The sequence below is a fragment of the Prinia subflava genome, chromosome 4 (assembly GCF_021018805.1).
Source record: "Prinia subflava isolate CZ2003 ecotype Zambia chromosome 4, Cam_Psub_1.2, whole genome shotgun sequence".
In the NCBI taxonomy this organism is placed as follows: Eukaryota; Metazoa; Chordata; class Aves; order Passeriformes; family Cisticolidae; genus Prinia; species Prinia subflava.
The window spans coordinates 21,148,661-21,169,606 of NC_086250.1; the positions used below are offsets into that span (position 1 = coordinate 21,148,661).

The window sequence follows — 20,946 nt, forward strand, 5'->3', positions numbered from 1 at the left end:
AACCCCTCATGCCCTAATCCCTATCCAGGCTTTCAAAAACTGCAGCTAACATAACACAGCTTCAAAAGTAGCTCATTCTCAACTGATCCTTTATAACAGGACTGCAACCACTCGTGCAGCAGCACATGGTTAATAGTGCCTGCTCCTTCTGCACTCCTCCTTGGTTCTTTAAATTTCTACTTACACTTAAGCTTCTTAATGAAAAGACTTTTCCCCTCCCAACATCTGGTTAGGCAGAAACGCCGCCCTTTGGGAGCAGCAGCCACGTGTGCTCCCCAGGGAAGGAGTTTCCTGTAAGCTGCACCCTCCCTGCTCCTTGTTTGCCAGACTGGCCCTGGCAGCAGCCTCTGCTGGCAGCACCTCCTTCCCCACTGCTGCTACCCAGGGCCCAGCCCAGCCCCAGCTGCAGCTCCCAGCTCAGGGATTCTCAGTAAGGTCTAAATCTGTGTCAGCACAGGATGAGAGGGACAAGCTCAGAGTTAGGAGCTGCTGGTGTTGCACTCCAGCTTCTCCTGCCCTGGCTGTAGGACCAGAATGTGCTTGTGGCATTTCAAGGGGCCAGGAAGACCAGAATACAGGCACAAGTTTCTTATTCAATTTCTGTCAAAATGTAACAAAAACCAGAATTTCTGCAGCTGCACAGGGTCTTCACTACATCAAGGGAAGGGCAACACACGCACACTACTGCAGTACATGGATAATCTTTATTGGTAACATCAGTGGAGCACCAGTAAACCATTACTGACTGTAGTGGTGACACACAGCTGAGGCACATGCTAAGGCACTTTTATTATATAAAAAAAATTTAAATTCTTCTGTGACAGCAATTAGGACAGGAGGCTCCTGCATTAGAGCACTTCAGGCATACAGTATGGTGCTTCATATTTAAATCTTACTTTGCTCATAAGTAGGTCTAAATGCAGCATATACAATATGGTTAAGAATACAGGTAAATCCAGCAACCAGTGTATGGTGTAGAAAAGTAAAGACTATCTATATATAACCATGGTCCCAAGAGAAAGGCAGTGATAAAGACCTTTATTTTTTTTTCTTAATTACTTATTACAAGAAATACAAAGGCCTTACATATATCTGTGCAGATTAAAGGGTTTTTTAATATACTCTTAGTCAATGGTGCACAATAACTAATCCCAACCCCTGGTTACAGAGCAGGTGCAAGAGGCTTGGACATGTCCATAAGAGGAATTTCCCTCCCCTCATCCCCACCCTCTGCCCACTACCCTATTAAATTCCTCTAGATTCTGTCTATTACCATTAAATATATTTGGTCCCCTAGAGATTCTCAGACAAGCACAAGGACATTGCTCTGCTCCCCCAGCCTGTCATTAACTACTGGTCTACACTACCTTAGATGAAACCGCTCAGAGGCAGAGACACAAACAGGACATCATTGCACTTCAAAGATCTGTCCAGACAGGAAAAAGAAGGGAGGAAAAAAGCAAAAAATGGGGAAAAAAGAAAAGAAAAGAAAAAAAGAGACAACTTTGGCAAGTCTCCCAAGTAAGCGGTCCCAAGAAGAATTTCCCTCTTCAGCCCTCCCTAGAAACACATGAAAGAAGAAAGGGCAAATTGCCATGGCCAAAGCACACCGTTTTTCCTGAAACTGCTCCCAAACCACATGGGTGGGCAGATTAAAAGAGGCAGAAGTCTGAGGTCACTGAACATGATTGCCAAAAGCAAACAAAGAGGGAGGGGAAAGAATACAGGACAAAGCTTCCCTGCAGCTAGAATTGAAGACAAAGGAGATTTACAGCAAAAATAATCTTTCCCTAACCCCACTCCCTCCAAACTGTGTAAGGATTTACCAGCAGACATGGCACAGACAGTTCTATGGGCTTCTGCAGTGGCCAAACTGATGGTCCAATTTCAGAGCCCTGACTCTTTGGCATTAAATACAAAGAGATTAGGAAACTGCAGAGAGAAGAAAACTAGGAACACAGATGCCTGATGGCTCCAGATACACAGACTTAGGCTTGCTCTGCAGATGCCCAGCCAATTTGGGAGAGGGTTTGCTGAAAGTCCAATGGAAGAGGGGAGGGTAGATGGGTCATTCCCTCACATGTAACCTGGGTCAAATGGGAGCACTTATTCAGTAGCTTTGGCATCACCAGCATCTGCCTTGCCATCCACTTCCTCGTCGGAGCACTCTCCTGTTCCCTTCCTGACCATCCGGCGTGTCATGACAAACGGCAGGTCCCCACGCCTAGGGAAGGACACAGGGCACATCAGCAACGTTCCACAGAACTCACACAGGCAGGACAGGCTCTGGGAGGAGGTGAGACAGCACCTGGCCCTGCTGTTGCTGTGGGCAGCTGCACAAAGCCCATGCTGCACTGGCTGCCAAGGGGTGGCACAAAATGTTCCTCCTTACCTGAGTTTGCTCTTCAGGGAGCTGACTTCTCTGTTCATTGCATCCGCTGTTTCGGTGGCATCCTCCAGCTCCCGTTGGAGCTTCCTACGGGACGCATTGGCTCGCTGGGCCTCCTCTTCTGCTTCCTCCAGCTGGCGCTTCAGCTGCTTCAAGCGCATGTTGGCCTTGTCCGCCTGAGCATGTACGGGGCAAAAAAAAGTCCTCAGTATTTCCCCTGAGCTGCAGCACAGTAGTTAGAGTAGCAAAAAGCAGAGTTTCCAAAGCCCTTTCTTCCCTTTCTGAAGGGAATTGCCTAGGACTTGAGAGGTCCTATTTTTTTTTTTTTAAAGAATTACATTTTCATCTGTCTCATCTTGTAATTATTACAGTGACAGAGGAGAAGTGAAATCCATAGGATAGCAAATGCCTTGGTCATAGAAGGAAAAGCCTGCTTCCCAGAAGACTCACAGACACTGCAGGTCACTGTACCCACCTGATCTTTGAATTGCTCAGCATTACGCCTCTCATCATCCACCTGCAGCAGGATGTCTTTCAGCTTCTTCTCGGCACGGCGCACCTGTTTGCTGGCAGCCTGGCGCTCCCTGAACACAAACACGGGGGGCTCAGACAACAGCTTATCTCCCACTGTCCCCAAGAAGATCACCTGACCTGGGCAAGTTAGAAGTGAGGAAGATAGCAAAAGTCCTCCTTAACTTAGGAAGAAATGACCAAAAGGCTGATGTCACACAGACAAGAGCTACAGAGAGGCAACAAGTGTACCACAGCTACAGTTTTAAAAGTGGTAAAATTCAAAAGAAGCTGTAAGTGTCTACTGTGAAAAACAAGGAAGGCGTGCCAAGATCTTACTTCTGTACTACCCTGTATACCTAGGATGAAGCTCTGACTCAGATAAATCAGATTTAAGAAGAGTGTAGAATCCCAGAGGGGGTGGTAGGTTGTAAAGCAGACAGAGTTTCTCCTAGTACATACTTTGTCTCCATGTCCAACTGCTCTTCCAGCTGTGCTATCTTTGCTTCCAAGGCCGTGATGTTAGCCTTGTACTTGGACTTGACGGCGCTCTCCATCTCCTGCAGTTTGAGCTTGAGCTCCTTGTTCTGGCGCTCCATCTGCTGGCGAGCGTTCTCGTTCTTCTGCGCGTTGCTGCGCTCAGCGTTCAGGTCAGCGTTCATCTGATCAATCTGTAGGGAGAGAGAGATAACGACTCCTCAGCACAGCCAGTGCTCCTGCCTGAAAGGCCCATTTATTTCTCAGACTCAAAAAGAACAAGGACCCTGAGGGTGAGCTGAATACTTGGAATAACTCCGATGCAGAGGGAGCTGTCTGTAGGCAGAACACTTCTCAAAGTACCTTAGTTTACCCAGATTTTCGAAGTAATTCCTTGAATAACAAGTTTATCAACATCCTCTTAGGGCTAACTAAACTTTCCAATCACATTCACTGTCCTTGGAGTCTAAGATCATGGTCTGGCACGTAACACAGTAACTATCAGTTTCTGAATTACAAAAATCCTGAGGCAAGTGGATCCAATAGATGTGTTTAACTAATTTATTTTTTATTTGCTGTCTGTCTACTTCCACTACAAAGCATCAGCTTAAAAATACTGACTTTCAGAGGTAAAAGGGCGAGAACTTGTCTACTTCCAAGCTGGGGCTCTGGTTCATAGGCAACCAAGTAGAGAACTACACTCTCATCCATCAGAATGGATGAACCCTTTGGAAAACCATCAGCGCAGCTCCTCGGTTTTGGACTGGTAAGAAAACAACATGCTTGACTCTCAAAAAAGTTGGGCAGACAAAATATGGCACACAACAGGCAGATCAAGATCATGGTTTCTATAGCAGCCTAACAAATTTCATATGTTCAGTCCATCTGAAACAGCATAGAACTGGCAGAAAAATAATTTTCCGAACACATTGTGGCACTCAAGTTGGAGTGGCATGTCAAGTTGGAGCAGTATGCCATAGATCATCTTTCTCAATATCCCTTAATACAGAAAAAAGGGACTGGGAGGGGGTTGGTTTGGTTTAAAATAACCTTGGGTGGTTGTTCCAGCTACCCAATGATTTTAAATGGCCAAAGCCAGTGAGTTAACATATGGTATTCAGCTGTTCCATCTTGCTCACACCTATGGCCTTCTGAGGGCCTGCACTGTGCACAAGGCAGCTGCTGGCATTACTCAGAGCACAGTGTGACAATTCACAGACACCAGAGAACCCTCACAGGCCACTGCAGCCTGAACAGGTACCTGAAGATTTGCCTTCTTGAGCCGGTCATTGATTATCTCTGTGTTGCCCTGTTCTTCTTCTAACTCCTCCTCCAGCTGAGCTATCCGTGCCTCCAGGCGCCTCTTCTCCTCCATGGCCAGTGCTCTACAGGACACAGAGCCGAGAAACCATTAAAGCAGCACTGATGGCATCAACGTCTTGGGGAAAACTCACCACTTGTATACAAAATTAGCTCAGTGTTTAGAAACCAGAGGGGATACAGTGTGTCCTGCAGTCTACATCAAAATAACAAGCCTCCTCCTCCTCCCTGAAAAGGGGAACATTACTCACCCTTTACCACTGTTGTTGGCAATCTCATCAGCCAGCTCATCCCTCTCTTGCTGGGCCTGGCGCTTGGCACGCTCAGCAGCTGCAAGTTCCTGGAATGAAAACGAGACGGACAGTGATCCAATAGGAAGCTACCAATTAATGCAGCATAGGAAAAAGGAGTTACTGGTAATGGCTGGTATGGTCTCTAGCATAATCCAAAGCTAACTTTGTATGACGTGGCCTGTTCCCTGTCCACCCCACAGTTTCCTTTGCTTTGTACACTCCTATCACAGCTGTCAGGAAAGGGCCTAATTCTGCATTTTGAATTGGACCTCATATTTGAGCAAAAAAAGTACAAAAGAAAGGAAATAAACACTCAAGCTTAGACTGCTACATAGTTCTCAGCCAAAGAAAACAAACCAATCATTGACTTTCATGTATATTCCATTACCTCCTGCAATTGGATCATCTCTGCCTCCATGCTTTTCAGCTTCTTCTCATTTTCTTTGGCCTGTGCCAATATCTCTTCTCTGGAAGTACGTGTGTCCTCCAGTTCTCGCATGTAATCCTTCATTTGTGCCTGAAAATAGAGAAAAGAAAGGGATGAATTTCAGACTATTCCTATTAAGAGATGTGGGTTGTTTGTCTTATGGGAAACATGGACGGAAAACAGAAACAGGAATTCATTACTCTTCAGCAACCACAAAGGTTGTTGTAAAAACAAAAGGAACCATCCTTTTTTCATTTCATAAGTAACATGTAAAAATATCAATGGAAGCAAACAGGATTGCTTATATTTGTAGAAAAAGTTTGGTCAGATAAATGGAGAGGGGAAGGGAAGGTACAGAAAGCTTTGTAGTGAAGCAATGGAACTAATAGTCTAGGGAAGATTTACTTTTTCCTAAGAACAGGTCAGACAACTGCTTGCAGGAATTTAAAAACCACATCAGAGCCATCTTGGGGCAGGAGTAGGCCTAAATGTTATTTAAGGTCCTCTAGCTTTACAGCTCTCTAATCCTTTCCAAAACAAATACCTTGAAACAAGCACTAGAGTGGACTTTACCTACAGCTTGTCTCCTCCCAGGGAGTTAAACAGGCAGATTTGGATTAGAAGGATGCTTGAAATGCCAAAAGATCTTTCACAGTGAACTGCTGCAAGATTCTGCTGCTCTTGTGACACTGATGCATTGTTCTGGCAAGGTAAAACCTTGCATACTGTTTCCCCAGGTAAAAACTCTGCCCTGACAGCTGAAACAGCTGCAATGTTTCACCTGTAGTTTGCGCAGCTGCTTGATTGCTTCTTCACGATTCTTGTTAGCAGTGTCTATATGGCTTTCCAAATCCTTCAGGTCCATCTCGAGCTTCTTCCTGGCAGCCACAGCCATGGAGCGCTGTTTTCGTTCATCCTCCAGTTCCGCCTCCATCTCTCGAACCTGTGTGGAGCAGCAGAGACATCAGCATTTCAGCTCCTTCTTTTCCAGCACCCACTTTTTCCATTCCCCTTTCAAAGGCTGAGTAAGTGCAAGCATGTGACTTGTCTTCATTCTCCCTGGCAGGGAGATGAAGCTGACATTCCTCGCTAATAAAGCCACACAGGTTCCTGTGGTAGACAAAGACTATTGGAACACTGACACACCCACAAGGGAGGAAGTCTCTCACAGCTCTGCAGTATTGCCTGGAGTATTAACATTAACAACAATCTTTGGCTTGGTGCTGTCTTTCTGACTGCCTTTGGACACAAGTGCCTTTGCGTACAGAACGCATTGAGGCTTTACAGAGCAGTTCTTACTTGTCTGATCAGCTGTTTCTTCTTCTCTTCATTCTGTTCATCACGCCCCTGGAGGTCCCGGTCAAACTGTGCCTTCATAGCCTGCTGGTTCACTTCTAGCCGCAGTTTGGCGTCCTCTGTAGCCTGCAGTTCATCCTCCAGCTCTTCCAGCTGTGTCTTCATCTCCTCTACCTGCTGCTCCAGGGCTCGCTTAGCTTTCTCCAGCTCATGGACCTAGAAGACAGGACCACACATGAGGTTTCTGTAGAGTGCAGACAATTTAATCTACCCTAACAGAAAAAAAGGCTAACAACAGCCACTCACATCAGACAAGATACAAGAACACTGCACCTCTCCCTTGTGTTAGGGCAGATGCACGCTGCCAGTCTGAACCACAATTACTGTTAGTTTTGGTTGGGGTGGGTGGGTGTGTGTGTGTGTGTGGGTGTGTGGGTGTGTGTGTGTGGGTGGTGACGGGGAGAAAGAGAAAAGCATTTGTCAGCCCAGTCCAGACTCACTGAAGACTTATCAGAGCTGGTCACTTCTTGTTCTGATAGAATTCAAGAAAATACTTCCTAGCCTCTGAATTTATTCTTTTCCTTCATTAACATAACATTTTTCTTTTTTTGAAATATTGGAGGTAATGTCTTGCACTGCCTGGTTAATTGCTGTATTTTACATGTTAGTTTCACACCATACCTTCATCTCTGCCACAGGGATACCAGGTAATTTTCAGCTTTGCCACTGCCTCATTTGGGTCATTTCCAACCCACCTTTACCACTTACTGATGTAACACAAACATAATATTTGCAAACTCACAATGTATCCAGTACTCTCTACAAAGTTCCTCTGTGTTACCACTGGCATCAGCTTCTTGCAATACAAAAGTAACAGTATCGAATGTGTGACATTTCCTGCCAGACACTTTAACTGAATACTTACACTTTTGCCAACATCATCCTTCGAGCTCATGAGATCTTCCATCTCTGCACGGAACTGCTTATTGACTCGTTCCAGCTCAGCCTTCTGCTCTATGGCTTCTTCCAGGGCTCTGGCCAGAGACAGGGCCTTGGTCTCCTTCTCCCGGGCCTCTGCCTCAGCACGGTCTCGTTCCTCCGCGTACTTGGCAGAGATGGTCTTCTCCTCTGCCAACAGCTACAAGAGCACAGCATCAGTATTCTGAGAAATTACTAATCATTTGCTAACTAGGTAAACATGCATCATCAGGGCCTTCTTAATAGTGTTCTTCCATGGATAGAAGGAATCAAGAAAATGTGGCTTCAGAAAATGAAGTGCACCATCCCATGTCTGAAAACTGTGCTGACCCCAAGTAAACAAATCCCTGATTTCCTAGGCCTCCAATCTATTATTTTGAACCTTCTCTGAGATGATTTGCAAACAACATTTCAAGCTCAGTCTTGGGTTCGATATAAATGTTATCCCTTTGGGAAAAGGAACATTGCTTAACTTACTATTCATAGAACAAAATTAACTTACGTCAATTAAAGCTTTTTTCTCCACTCTATGTGCTCTGCCTTAGTTCAGAAATAAATATGCATTCTCCAAGCAGCATTGCTTAGGTATTCTAAAAGCAGACTTATCAATAAGATGTACCTACTGAATGCTTATGACTGAAGTCATACCTGATCAAACTTCTTCTGCTTCTTCTCTAGATTGGAGACGATCTGCCGCTGATGGTCCAAGTCCACGGCAAGGTCGTCTAGCTCTTGCTGCAGGCGGGTCTTTGTTTTTTCCAGTTTGTCATATGCAGCTGTCTTCTCTTCATATCGCTGGCTCAAGCCCTCCAAGTCCTTCTGCAGCTTCTTCCTGGCTTCCTCTGCTGCCTCAAGGCAGCCCAAACCATCATCCATCTTCTTCTTTGCATCTATTGCCTAAAGGACCAGGATTGTACATGAAGCCACAGAAAATGTTCTGTGCAGTTTACCAAAAGTTTAGGACTTTCAAGCAAGAGAGTCTGCTCATTTATGAAGGTACTACTCCCTGTTCAGATAATACTGTATGATTGAATTCCCAAAGGAATTCCTAGACAGAAATTTATGAGCAGTTCATATGTTTATCATCATTCTCTCACCCAAATCAGGAAAATCACCCTTGCCGGGAAAGGCTGTGCTACTAGAGGTCAATTCTGCATTTAAATCTTACTTCTCTCAAGACAGACCTGTACTTATCCTTCTTCTCAAAAGTCACTGGTTTACGGGATGCAGACTCGGTACCTGTTGCTGAAGAATAGAGATCTGTTTCTCCAGATTTCTCTTTGCCTCCTCCTCTTCTTCCAGTTGCTCCTTGAAAGCATTCTTCTCATCCTCCATTTGCTTCAGCTTAGTGCTGAGGCTCAGTTTGAGGCGAGTCTCCTCCTGCAACAGCTCCTATAAAGCAAACACCCCAATGGAATTCAGCACCACTCATTGGATTGAAAGGCTCACAATCCTCACCCACTCTCTCCAGGAGTGCTTCTGAAATTGAGCTTAAGCATGGAACTAATTTCACAGATAAGACAACTGAAGACAGAATTTAAATAACTGCCTTTCAGTATAGAAACAAAATATTCAGAAGGGTCCTATTCTCTGCTACACTCTAATCACTAAAGTACACTCCTTGCCTCACAAGCCTTTCTCAAGGTCTTACCACACAAGCTTCTCCGCAGTTCTTTCTCAAGTCCTCCAAGTAGCACTGAAAGTATTCAGACCTTTCCCAACAATAGCAGAACTGTGCTCTGCTATGTGTGTCTCTCATATTCCAGTACCAAAGGAACACACAACAGGGCCGAGTGCTTTCGCATGGTTAAAAACAAAGTTGGTCTCAGCAAAACTGTACAGCACTAGTCATTTACCAGCTTAGGGCCCAACAACATTGACTGACTCATGCTGCCAGTGCTTGAACTGAAGGATCTGTAAAGATTATCCAATCTTCAAACTAGTGCAGAATTTTTGTACTGTGCCCTATCTTTGAGTTTGTTTTTTAAAGAGTATTAAGTAGACAGAACATCAATGACTGTTCAAGGCTACTTATTATTGATGTGCTCTTCCTTTCCCTTCCAACCTTCTTAGCACTCCATGCTTGCCCTTACAAGTCAGATTCTGCTAACTGTAAATGTTTGTTTTTCCCAAAGTGTAAGACTAAGCAGGACTTATTTCCTGAAAAAATACAAAATTATTTCAATCTATCACTTCCCCAACATCCACTGGGAAATAAAACTTTCTGCTAAATTTGACAAATTTACTGGAAATCGTACACGTGTGCACACACACAGAGAAACCTTGTCAAGCACTTGACTATGAACATCACAAACAAGGACTTCATTCCAGTCAGTTGAAGCATTAAAGTGCTCTCAGCTGTAAAGGTGATAGAGCAGGACTTCTAAGCCCAAGACAGGCAAAGTCACATATGTTCCACAGGTGGGGGAAGCAGAAGGAAGATAACCAGCTTGTTTCTGTAGAAATGCTCTCAGTACCACGTGGTATAAAACCCTTAGCCAAAAAAACACCAAAACTCCAGACCCAATCCTTTGAATTGTATAATCAGTACTTAATGGCATCCAGAGTGATTTCTCCCTTTACCTATTTGTAACAGATACAGTTGCCTTGGTTTCCAAAGCTCTCACCTGTGTATCCTGAAGCTGTGATTCCAGAGCAGAGAAATCCTTTGCTAATTTGATTGATTTACTGTCAGACTGGTTCAGAAGACCTGTGACATTGTCCAGCTCGACCTGAAGGAGATCAGAGTGTCAGTTACTGAATGCATCAGCAAAAATGACAGAAGAGCTGAGCAGCTATGAGACCTAAAGCTGAAAACAGAGGCACCTCTCAACAGGAGGGCACGTGTACAATCTTTCAAGGAATAAACACATCATCTCCACAGTCCCAGGAATTAAATATGAGAAGCTGAAAAGAGATTTTTATTTCAGATTATCTCTATTGCAACAGCTTGCTGATTTTGGTTGGTTTGGGTTATGGTTTATATGAGAATTTAGCCTGGTAAGCAATTGTAAAAAATTTTATTAAACTGACTCTCTTCTATTTTATACTGTCTGCTTTAGAATTATATCTAGAGTCTCAAAATTACATTTTCACACTTCAAAAGGTTGTGCATATGCTGGCAATGTTCAACTTTTAATGACGACCCTCCATAAAGGAGAAGGCCGAAGACAATGTTTCATGTCACTCTAAGGGATTTGCTTCTCCTTTGAAGAAAGGAGGAGAAACTCCTAAATTCCCACATATCCTTGAACCATCAACCATGTGACAAAACTTCCAGACACCATCTTCCACATGAGTTACACAACCACCAGCAGTCTGTGTGTGCCACTCAAGGTGCTCCAGCAGCTGAGTGCTCACAGAGATGTGCTGTGCAAACCACTGCTGCCTTCAGGGAGCACAGACACTGACTCCTTGAGCCTTATAAAACTCAAACAGCAACTGGTTATTTCACATTCTCAGGGCTGCTCAAAGTAAGTAATATCAATCCAAATATCCTGGTCTGGCAATGAGTTAAGGAGTTTGTATAGTACTTGGGAATCAAAATTATGGATTTGCTTTTTATAGGAACATTATCCTCACGAGGAACAGAATTTTTTAACTAGTCATGGAGAGAGACCACCCTACAACCTTTTCTCTTAAGCCCTGGGCTGAAGCTAAGGAAAACCCATGCCACTCACCTGCAGTTTGTTAACCCTCTCAGCCAGTTCAGTCTTCACTCTTTCGCCTTCTGTAAATTTCACCTGCAGTTCCTGGAGCTGAGCATCCACTTTTTTCCGCTTGTGCTCAGCATCACCTTTGCCCTGCAGAAGAGCCTTCACCTCATTGGACAGTTCAACCTTCTCACTTTCCAGAGCTTGTTTTGCTTTTTCAAGATTTGCTTTCACCTGAAGAGGAAAAGAAAAGGCAGCAAAACCTCTCAGACTTTACATATGGCAGGATCCAGTGAGTACCTGTTTTTTCAACAAGCAAGCTAATGCTGTATGTTTAGCAGCTAAGTTGCAGACTGCTTCCTCAGAAAAAAACAAGATGCACAGCCTGTCACTGATTATCAGGAGACAACATAATCAGAGAAGATAACAATGCAGAAAAAAGTCCTGCACCTTCAGATTTCCAAATTAAAGGTTGTACAACAAGGGCTAGCAGTGAGAAGAATGTCTTGGCTGTGCAGTGTAACACACGTAACAGGAGAAAGAAAATGAATGTCACTATTTAAAACAGCTTTATACATGCTTCATGAAGAATGATCTACCAAGGGAAGAAGAACACATTTATGAGTATCATGAACACCTTGTGCTATTCTGCACTGTCATTTCAGGGAGGCTGACTGCTTTGGCCTTGTGTTTTCTGTTCCACATACCCGTTTGGTTTGTTCTAACTGCTCTGCCAGCTCTTCAATAGCTTGTGAATGTTTCTGCCTCATCTCTTGGATTTGAGCCTCATGAGTCTTTGCCTCATCTTCAAGGGTCTTCTTCAAAACCGTTACTTCTTGTTCTCTCTTTGACCTGCAAAATTCATAAATCCCATTTAGATGCCAAGGAGGGAATCAAACAGAAGTGCATATCCACCAACAGCATCGCTAATGCAGAAAAATCCCAAGGTCTGTTCAGAAAGATACTTTTCAAAGGTGGCACTTAGCACTGCATCCTTCTTAAGTGCTAGCTGGGAGCATTATTTCTGCCTAAGAAGTAACAGCCTGAAAGTACCAATGCTTCAGGAGTACCACTAATACTTTGGTTAGGGAGCAAATCAACTTTATGACATCAAGTGAGATAATGCAGTCTCGACTAGGGCTTGCACCTCCTTCTGTAGTCACTGAGGTTGCTAACCAGTGATGAAGGCAGACTTGCTATGGTAAGAGACTGAATACAGCAGAATTATTAAAAACAGCCAAAACCAAACCCAAATAAAGATAACACAGCCCTATGTTGGAGTTACCTCAGCTCCTGCTGAGCAGCTGTAGAATCTAGTGTGTCTTCTAGCTCTGTTTTCAATGCTTCCAGCTCTTCTCCTAGATCCCGCTTCTGTTTTTCAGCTTTATTCCTGAATGCTCTCTCTGACTCCAGGTCTTCCTGCAGCTCAGTGATCTGGGATTCAAGTTCCCTGATCTTCTTCAGGGCCATGTTCTTCTGAGCTGCCTCTTCTTCCACTCTGTGTTCAACATAAGATTCTGGTCAGAGCCAGACTTAAACCATACACAAATTAAGATAACCTGTCCTACCAAAAATAATCAAGAAAAGCTGGTATTGGTCAGCTCTACAATGTTATATTGAGATGTCGATTCATATATGATCTACAAATTCTAAGCTCTATCTCCCAGTACTTGACACAGCATAATTACTCACCTTAAAGAAGGGGACAGAGAGAGACTGACAACAGAAGAAAGCAGAAGAGAAAGCACCATTTTACATTGGAAATTGGAGACTTTATTGAGTAGATGAATACAGCAACTACCAGAGGGACAGTGTGCTGCCACTACATTTTAATCTTAGTTTAAGGATTACTACTCCAGTCAAACACATGCAGTGCCTATTGCGTCCATAGTCTAGTTCTGTACAGAGAATGTGGCAGCGAGCAGCAGCTAAAGAACTCTAATGCCAAGGACAAGGATCTTAAAGAGTCCATAGGCTAAAATACAACATCCTCAGATTGCATTTATCCCTATTCACCCTACTACAAGTGACACAAGATAAGAAATACTTCCCAGCTAGGTGGTCCCTGAACCCCACAGGCCAGGTTCTCACCTAGCTAAGGCTGCCTGCAGCTCCTCTTCCTTTTTGGCCAGCTGCATTTTGAGTTCTGCAATCTGAGCCTGCAGCTCAGCAATCTGGTCATGCAGATCAGTGGAGTCCCCTTCAAGCTTCCGACGAGTCTTTTCCAACTCCTGCCTCTGCTTTTCCTCGCGTCGCAGGCGTTCTAACAGAGACGGGGACACGTTAAGTAACACAGATGACACACACTCAGAACATTGTATGAGAATAGAAAAACAGATCTATTTAAGCAATACCTTTCTGATAACACAACTGTCCAAACTGTCGCTGGACTGCATTATTTTGTCAGGACCTATACAGGCATCTGCTCCATATTTTGCCCTCAAAATATATCTGGGCAATTTTCCCTTCCCCTCACCTTGAAGCCAAACCTCCTTTTCCCACTTTCACTATAACAATACAAAACACAATGCCAGACTCACACCACACAGGCATAAGCACCCATTTAGTGATGCTCAACACAAGGTCTGCTCTCCCTTTACTGAAACTAAACAGGCAGTCTCCAGAATATCCTTTTAGAACTCTGAAGAACTTGTGCAAACAGGCTATCAGAAACAGCACTAACCCTGACAGATTGATGCTACTGGAAGTAGAAAAGTGGAGACACTTCCACAGCAGGAAAAGAAAGAGAACCAGCTTCTCTTCTCCATTGGCCTGGCTGCTTTGGAGAGGATTTTTATTTAGATCAAGGGCTCAGCTGACAAGGCACATAACCTTCAGCCACACAGAGCACAGCTCTATCAAACTGATCAATAGCTCACACACTACAGACTAATTTTTAACCCTTCAGAAACTTGGGAATACTAAGACGTTTTCAGAAATGAAACTGAAGTTCAACAAATTTCAACAAAAAATCACCTAAAACTAATCAGGCAAGGTTTTTACAGGATCTGTCCTTAAAAAAAAAAAAATGACCAACCAACAAACAAAAACTAAAACCACCTTCAAGGTCTGTGATCATGGCCTCATGCTTATTCTTCAGTTTGGCTAAACTCTTAGATTTTTCTTCTTCCTCTGTCAGGTTTGTTGTAAATTCAGACATTCTGTCTTCCAAGAGCTTCTTTTCCTGCAGAATTGAGAATGCAGAGTCAAAAGAGTTGCTGGAATTACAGGGTATTTTTCCAGATCTAACTGCTTAGAAATGTCAATGTCCTAAGTGCCTACTCCTGCTACAAGGAAACTCAGAAAAGAAAGAAATACTTTCTGGATCACAAACAGAACTCAAATAAATTTAGAGTTGAATTTAAATTAAAGATTTGTATATGATAGCCCTTTCAAAACTGAAAAGGAAGTCTGTTTATAAAATAACTTGATACTGTTTGGCATAACAATGAGAAAATGTTTGTTCATGGATCATTATTTAGTCAAGGTTATTTAAATATCACACAATAGTGACTGTTAAGAATACAGGTAGGCAGTTACTTTCAAAAATTCAGCTCAGAATCCTCAAAGACAAGACTGAATTAATTAGCAGGCTTCCCTGTAATAGGGAAAAGGTCAGCCTGTAGTGATTTTCTCAAAGAGAAACACTGATGCATCTTTAGCTTGTGGAAGAAGATGCAAGAGTCTTACCTTAGCCAATTTAAGATTCTGATCTTCTAGAACTAGCACATCTTCTTCCAATTTCTTCAATTTGGCCTCTGTGGTCACTTTTTCTAGCTGCAGCTTCTGCCTTGCACTTTCCTCTTCCTCAAGCTGCTCCTCTAGTTCCTTCACAACATCCAAGGAAAAGCAAGGTATTTGTCAGTGCTGCTCACCAATCCATGGAACAGCATAGTTGCATTACTTGAATGGAAGGTTTCTTCACCCTTCCTTCAACATATTATCAGTAGGTCCTAGACTGACATCTCTGCCATGACTTAATGCAACATACTGCATGCCAATCAACAAATTTTCTAGCAGAAAAAACAATGCTATTATGCGAAGAATACTACCATTCCTAAAGCAAAGCAAAGACTTGTCTAAATTATTTGAGAAGTGTCTGTCACCTTCAAGAATGGAACAGCTCATTCCAGACAGCTCAACTGACTGAATGCCTCAGGCTCAGCATCAGAACTGCTGCGTCCTATTGCTGTTTCCACGGACGGATTTTCCTATTCCTCTTTCCCCACCTTCTCTCTTTAATTTCCCTCCAAGCTGACGCAAAAGAAACACTCTAACCCATACGATCTTCTTTACTGACAAGAGACGGCATTCTTAAGGCATTACCTGGATGTTCTGCTGCATTTTCTTCTTTTCAGCCTGAAGATGTTGACATCGTTCTTCCTCTTCCTCCACCCTTGCTTCCAGGTCATGACATATCTCCTCCAGTTCTTGTTTCTTGGCTGTCAGGCGAGCTCTTATCTCCTCAGCTTCAGCGCACAGTTCGGTTTCTGCTTGCAACTGTTCTTGCAGCTGCATCTTCTCTGCCATTAACTACATTGGATGCAAAGCCAGAAATAAGACAAGCTCCAATTTACCAAAGCACTTCGCAATGTGTGTTAAATGAAGCTCTGTGCTCCACTCTTCCACAGTTACAGTTTTAAACACTGCAATAGCCCCCTGCTGTTAACCAAAAGCTAAATATCAAAACACAGTTTCCACGTGTGTGTTCTCCTTCACAAATCAAGTGCTGCAACCACTAATTATTCACAAATTTCTCAAGACCATATCCATTTGAAATATGGATATTGTCTATTTCCCCTTTAAAAAGTAACAATTATTAGCCCTATGGGAAAAAACAACTCTGCTCCTGCCTTCTGTGTTCCAAATAAAAAGGATTCCACTAATGACAAGACTGAATTAAACCAGCCTGCTGTAACACTCAGCCAAAGGAGACTTTTTTCCTATAATGGCTATAGAAGGGCAATAGGTAGTTGCTGTAGAAAAAGACCTACTGCAGGAAATGAGCTGCAAGAAGGGCAAAGGAAAGTGAACAAGAGGCAGCCAAGTCATGTTCCAGCCAGTTGGGATCCTGCAGTTTGTCCATCAGACCAAGAAAGCAAAGGAGGTGCTCTCAAGCAGTTGGACAGGTGGAGAGAACAATTTTTACGAATCAGATTTGCAAAACTCACCTGGGCCTGGAAGGTCTCCATCTCACTCAGTCTATTTTCTGCAGCCAGCTGCTTCTCCTTGACCTTTATTAGCTCTTCTTCCTTGGCCATCATCTCCTCCTCCTGTCTGCTCACTTGAAGAAGGGGTTTCACCTGAAAGAGAAACCAAGGGAATGAGATGTGTATAAGGAATAACAAAAACATGAAGAAAGGCTCTTGTACTTCAGATAAGCATTAAACAAAACAGTATTTCAGATAAGTGTCTCATGTGAAGGACCAATCAACTGTTTTGTTGTGAACACTGGAGGAATCATACAGGACTAGGCATCAGCTACTCTGCCAATAGCACACTTTCTGCCAGTCCATTTATTCTCCTCCAGGATAGGATGCATCAGGAAAGGGTTCAGTAAATTCCAGATCCTCAAGAGTTAATAGTGAGAGAACAAAAATATTGCCATACAATGGGGAAATTCACAGGTAAGTCAATGTCATATAGGTGAACTTCTGTAAGGCCTTTGGCATGGTACCCCACAAGATCTTTCTAAACTGAAGAGATATGGATTTAATGGGTGGAGTGTTTGGTGACCAAGGAACTGGCTGGGTTGAATCCAGAGGGAGGTTCTGCCCCTCTGCTCTGGTGAGACTGCACCTGGAGTGTTGCATCCAGGTCTAGGGTCCTCAAGCCCAGGAAAAACATGGACTTGAGTAGGTCCAGAGAGTCACAAAATGACCAGAGGGCTGGAGCACCTCTGCTATGAAGACAGGCTGAGAGAGCTGGGGCTGTTCAGCCTGGAGAAGAGAAGGCTCCAGGGAGACCTCAGAGCACCTGTCAGTACTTAAAAGGGGATTCACAAAATAGAGGGAGCCAAATTAGTCAGGAAGGCTTTTTATGACAAAAGGGTGATGGTTTCAAGCTAACAAAGAGAAGATTCAGACTAGATATAAGGAAGAAGTTTTTCACAATGAGGGTGGTGAAACACTAGAACAGGTTTTCCAGAGAGGTGGTGGAGGGATGCCTGATACCTGAAAACATTCAAGGTCAGGTTGGATGGGCAAACTGATGTAGTTGAAGATGTCTTTGCTCATTGCAGGGGGACTGCAAAGGGAAAACTATTACCTTGGTGAACAACCTCCACCATTGCCAGTTCCGCAGTTTCAAATAGGCAGCACAGTTTCTCTGAAGCACTTTCATTGCTGTCAGCTGCTGCTGACGCTTGGCAAAGGCTCTGCAAAGCAAGTGGAGATCAGACGAAGGAACCCAGAGCAGCACACAATTTACACCATCAAGCCCTTTCTTAGATACTTCCAAGAAGTATCTAAGTGTTTTTTCTTTAGAAGGTTCCCTCTCAAAAACCCAGCAGTTTCCAGTGAATTTTCTCCTGATTTTAATTTTTTTTCTGCTCAGGTAAGAGTGGCTATTTTTTCTTAATCCAATTTCCTATTTTAACAAAATTTCCCTCATGTCTGCTACCCTGAAAAGCTTTACTATCTTCACTTCCATAAAGGGAGATCTGAAACAGAGGTGTGTTTTCCCACCAAACTGACAAGTACTACTTTTGATCTTAGAACTGCACCAAACTGCACTACTTAGAACTGTACCCAACTGTAGCCCTACCTGACAGCTTAAGAGAAACCCTACACCTCCTGCATCAGTACTGTACTAAGATTTTCCATTTGCACCTTCACACCACTTCTGTCAAAAACTTGAGCTGCTGTGTGGCATTCTTACAGAGAGAAACAGACTTTACTGCTCAGGTAGTTTCTGGGATACAGCACACAGATTCTTGCAGGTGTTAGAAGTCTGCCACTACAGAGATGAGAAAACCCTAAAAGACCATCAACTGTTGTATATAATAAATAAATAATGACCTTTCTGACAAAAATAATTTCTAGACATAACAATCTCCTTTTTTGATGATAAACTTGTACTTGAATGGGAGAAATACATGTTTATGCGTGTACTTTAAAAATCATGCAACTTACTTTCTGGCCAGGTAGCCTCTGCAACATGCTTGGAATCCAATAATGACATCTGTGATCTTCAGATCTCTCTCTTCTTCAAGATGAGCAAGGACTCCAGCTCTGAAAAACACTTTACTCTGTCCAATTCTGTAAAGGTTGGAATCCAGCTCCAATGCTTTGATCTAAAAAGAGAGAGAGAAGAATTCACGTCCTGCAAAGACTGTTTCATGTGAAACATCACAAAAGATAATTGTGGCTCGTGGCTCTAAGACAGCCTTTCTCTACAATAAGCCACTCAGGCAAACCAAAGTTGTTAACTCCCAATAAATTCCTGGCCTATCCCAATTAGAGGAGATGGAGCTCAGCCAAGCACAGCATCAAATGGAGGTAATCACAGGCAGAAAATATGACAGAGAGCATAATTTAATACAGTATCACATCAAGTACTCAAAATACAAGGATGCTGTGAGGAATGCATGTCTAGTCCTGACAGCCCTCTTCCTTTCCTAGAGGAACACATTTGTTGATCCTTCCCATTTACGTTTTTTCTCAGTCCTACCTTTGTCAAAAAAAAAAAAACAAACAACCACCCCAGCTCAACCTTCCTTCCAAGGATTTGCTGCCACTGCTTTTATTAGCTCAGCTAAGAAGAATCAGCTATACTCCTGTAAGACAGAAAAATGGAATCCCTTACAGCCAAGTTCAGTTCAAGCCTAATCATCAAGTTAGAGCCAAAGCTTTGCCTTTGAAGCAGGCAATTCTACAGAAATTAATTGGAGCCTTTGTTGAAGGCATTTGTCCGCAGCAGGCCATTACAAAAAGTTTACTGAAGCTCATACTTTAAGCATGTGCTAAAGATGTTTGTAAGCATTTTGATTCTCTGAATACTGCTGGCATCTCAAAGTATGCATCTGTGGAAACAGAAAGGTCCTCTTTGCCTAGAATTATTGAATCTCACGCTAGACAAAAGCCTCCAACAACGAAGCCAAGAGGAAGCTTTCTGCACCCTTCTCTCAGACAAAACATGTGACTTAGGAATTTTGGTCTGTGAGCACAAGTTATATTTAGCATGCACAACTCCAACTTTTAAACCACACCCATAAAGTGTATTCTATGCAAGTAGAGTTTCTGGGATGTTTTACCATCAGCACGCATGCCTGCTTTCCATCCATAAATCCTTTGGGAATTGCATTTGGAGTTAAGATTTCATATCTGAAAACGAGAAAGCATCAGACTAGTCACACAAGTGTACTTGAAAGCAACAAAACAGAAGAAATTAGTGTGCATTCCTATGCCATTTTGAGTTCAACAGTTTTTCCAAAAACATCGCACCTCTAGGCAGCAGAGCATGAAGCAGCAGCCTTGGGACAGGGTCCTCTATGCCTCACCTTAATTACATCCCTACAGGAGAAATCAAAAATGCTTTTGGGAGGCTTTGTGCCAGGAAATGTCAAGGTACAGATGTGTTGTCTTTGGAAAATTGGCAACCTAGTTGCAATAAAATACTTCCGTTTTTGTACTTATGTCTTAACTTTGCCAGGCTAAAGACTGCTTCAGATTCTTTTCTAGGGCTCACCTTTGTCTGAATTCCTGGAATACAACTCTGTTGGGGAAACCTTGACGACAAATACGGATTCCCTCCAGCACTCCGTTACAGCGAAGCTGGTCAAGGACCAAGTGGGGGTCCAATTTTCCAGCCTAGTGAGGAAAACGTGTATTTTATGAATTTCACAAAGCTTTTACAAAAAGGGCTTACCCCCTTGCCTCTCCCCGACTCCTTTTTGTAAAGCAGCCAGTTTGCTCTTTTCTAGTTAGAAGCAATGGAAAGCTTTTATGTCACCTTAAGATATGCAAAGATCACTCTCCAAAATTCTAGTAAGCATACAGTTATTTAGGATGATCTTAAAAAATACCTTGAGAAAACAGGGCCTCTTCCAGATCTCTTGCAAAACCTGAGAAAAGCCATCAACCCAGCCACACACTCCAGGAAGCCCATGTAAGAATGCATGGGCTGTGCTGTTATAGCTGTCTTTACCTTTTTCTCATGGTTGGGGATAATGCAACGGACAAAGTTGGGGTTGGTGTTCCTCAGTGTAGCCATCAGTTTAGCCAGCTGCTCTTTGTAGAGCTGTCCCACTGTCCGGAACATTCCCTTCCTGGTTTTAAAGGCCCCTGGCAATGCTGTATCGGACATACCAGCCACCTGATCCAGCCCAACAATACGGTCCACTAGAGAGAGCACAGGAAAGAGCTTAAAAATTCTCCCACAAACAAAGGAAACGTTGGGACATACAAAGAACATCTGGATAGAACAGGATAAATGAGAGGAGCTGAAGGATCCTTTTTGCTTCATCTCTACACAGATGTCAACTCCTGTACAAAATTTGTGCAGGGATAGGAGCAGGAAGGAAAAGAAAGCATCAGCTCACTACAGGAATTTTGAGTGATGGAGTCAAACTTAATCCCAAACATATTCTACTGATGCCCTGGA

General features: G+C 43.2%; 1 protein-coding gene across 1 annotated transcript in view; it reads right to left on the minus strand.

Annotated features, from left to right (window-relative positions):
* Positions 1-685: 685 nt before the first annotated feature.
* Positions 686-20,946, minus strand: part of MYH9 (myosin heavy chain 9) — a 70,345-nt gene continuing 50,084 nt past the window's right edge. Inside the window, exons 16-41 of the mRNA XM_063395796.1 lie at positions 20,491-20,684; positions 20,032-20,153; positions 19,598-19,667; positions 18,477-18,637; positions 17,611-17,719; positions 16,515-16,646; positions 15,670-15,876; positions 15,034-15,171; positions 14,404-14,527; positions 13,435-13,606; positions 12,629-12,841; positions 12,051-12,195; positions 11,371-11,577; positions 10,318-10,422; positions 8,930-9,082; positions 8,339-8,587; positions 7,638-7,850; positions 6,716-6,928; positions 6,198-6,359; positions 5,378-5,506; positions 4,948-5,036; positions 4,638-4,761; positions 3,362-3,570; positions 2,865-2,973; positions 2,393-2,565; positions 686-2,224 (exon numbers count right to left, since the gene is read on the minus strand). Coding sequence (XP_063251866.1) covers positions 2,107-2,224; positions 2,393-2,565; positions 2,865-2,973; positions 3,362-3,570; positions 4,638-4,761; positions 4,948-5,036; positions 5,378-5,506; positions 6,198-6,359; positions 6,716-6,928; positions 7,638-7,850; positions 8,339-8,587; positions 8,930-9,082; positions 10,318-10,422; positions 11,371-11,577; positions 12,051-12,195; positions 12,629-12,841; positions 13,435-13,606; positions 14,404-14,527; positions 15,034-15,171; positions 15,670-15,876; positions 16,515-16,646; positions 17,611-17,719; positions 18,477-18,637; positions 19,598-19,667; positions 20,032-20,153; positions 20,491-20,684 — 4,040 coding nt within the window. The 3' untranslated portion in view covers positions 686-2,106. The remainder of the gene's footprint in view (positions 2,225-2,392; positions 2,566-2,864; positions 2,974-3,361; positions 3,571-4,637; positions 4,762-4,947; positions 5,037-5,377; positions 5,507-6,197; positions 6,360-6,715; positions 6,929-7,637; positions 7,851-8,338; positions 8,588-8,929; positions 9,083-10,317; positions 10,423-11,370; positions 11,578-12,050; positions 12,196-12,628; positions 12,842-13,434; positions 13,607-14,403; positions 14,528-15,033; positions 15,172-15,669; positions 15,877-16,514; positions 16,647-17,610; positions 17,720-18,476; positions 18,638-19,597; positions 19,668-20,031; positions 20,154-20,490; positions 20,685-20,946) is intronic.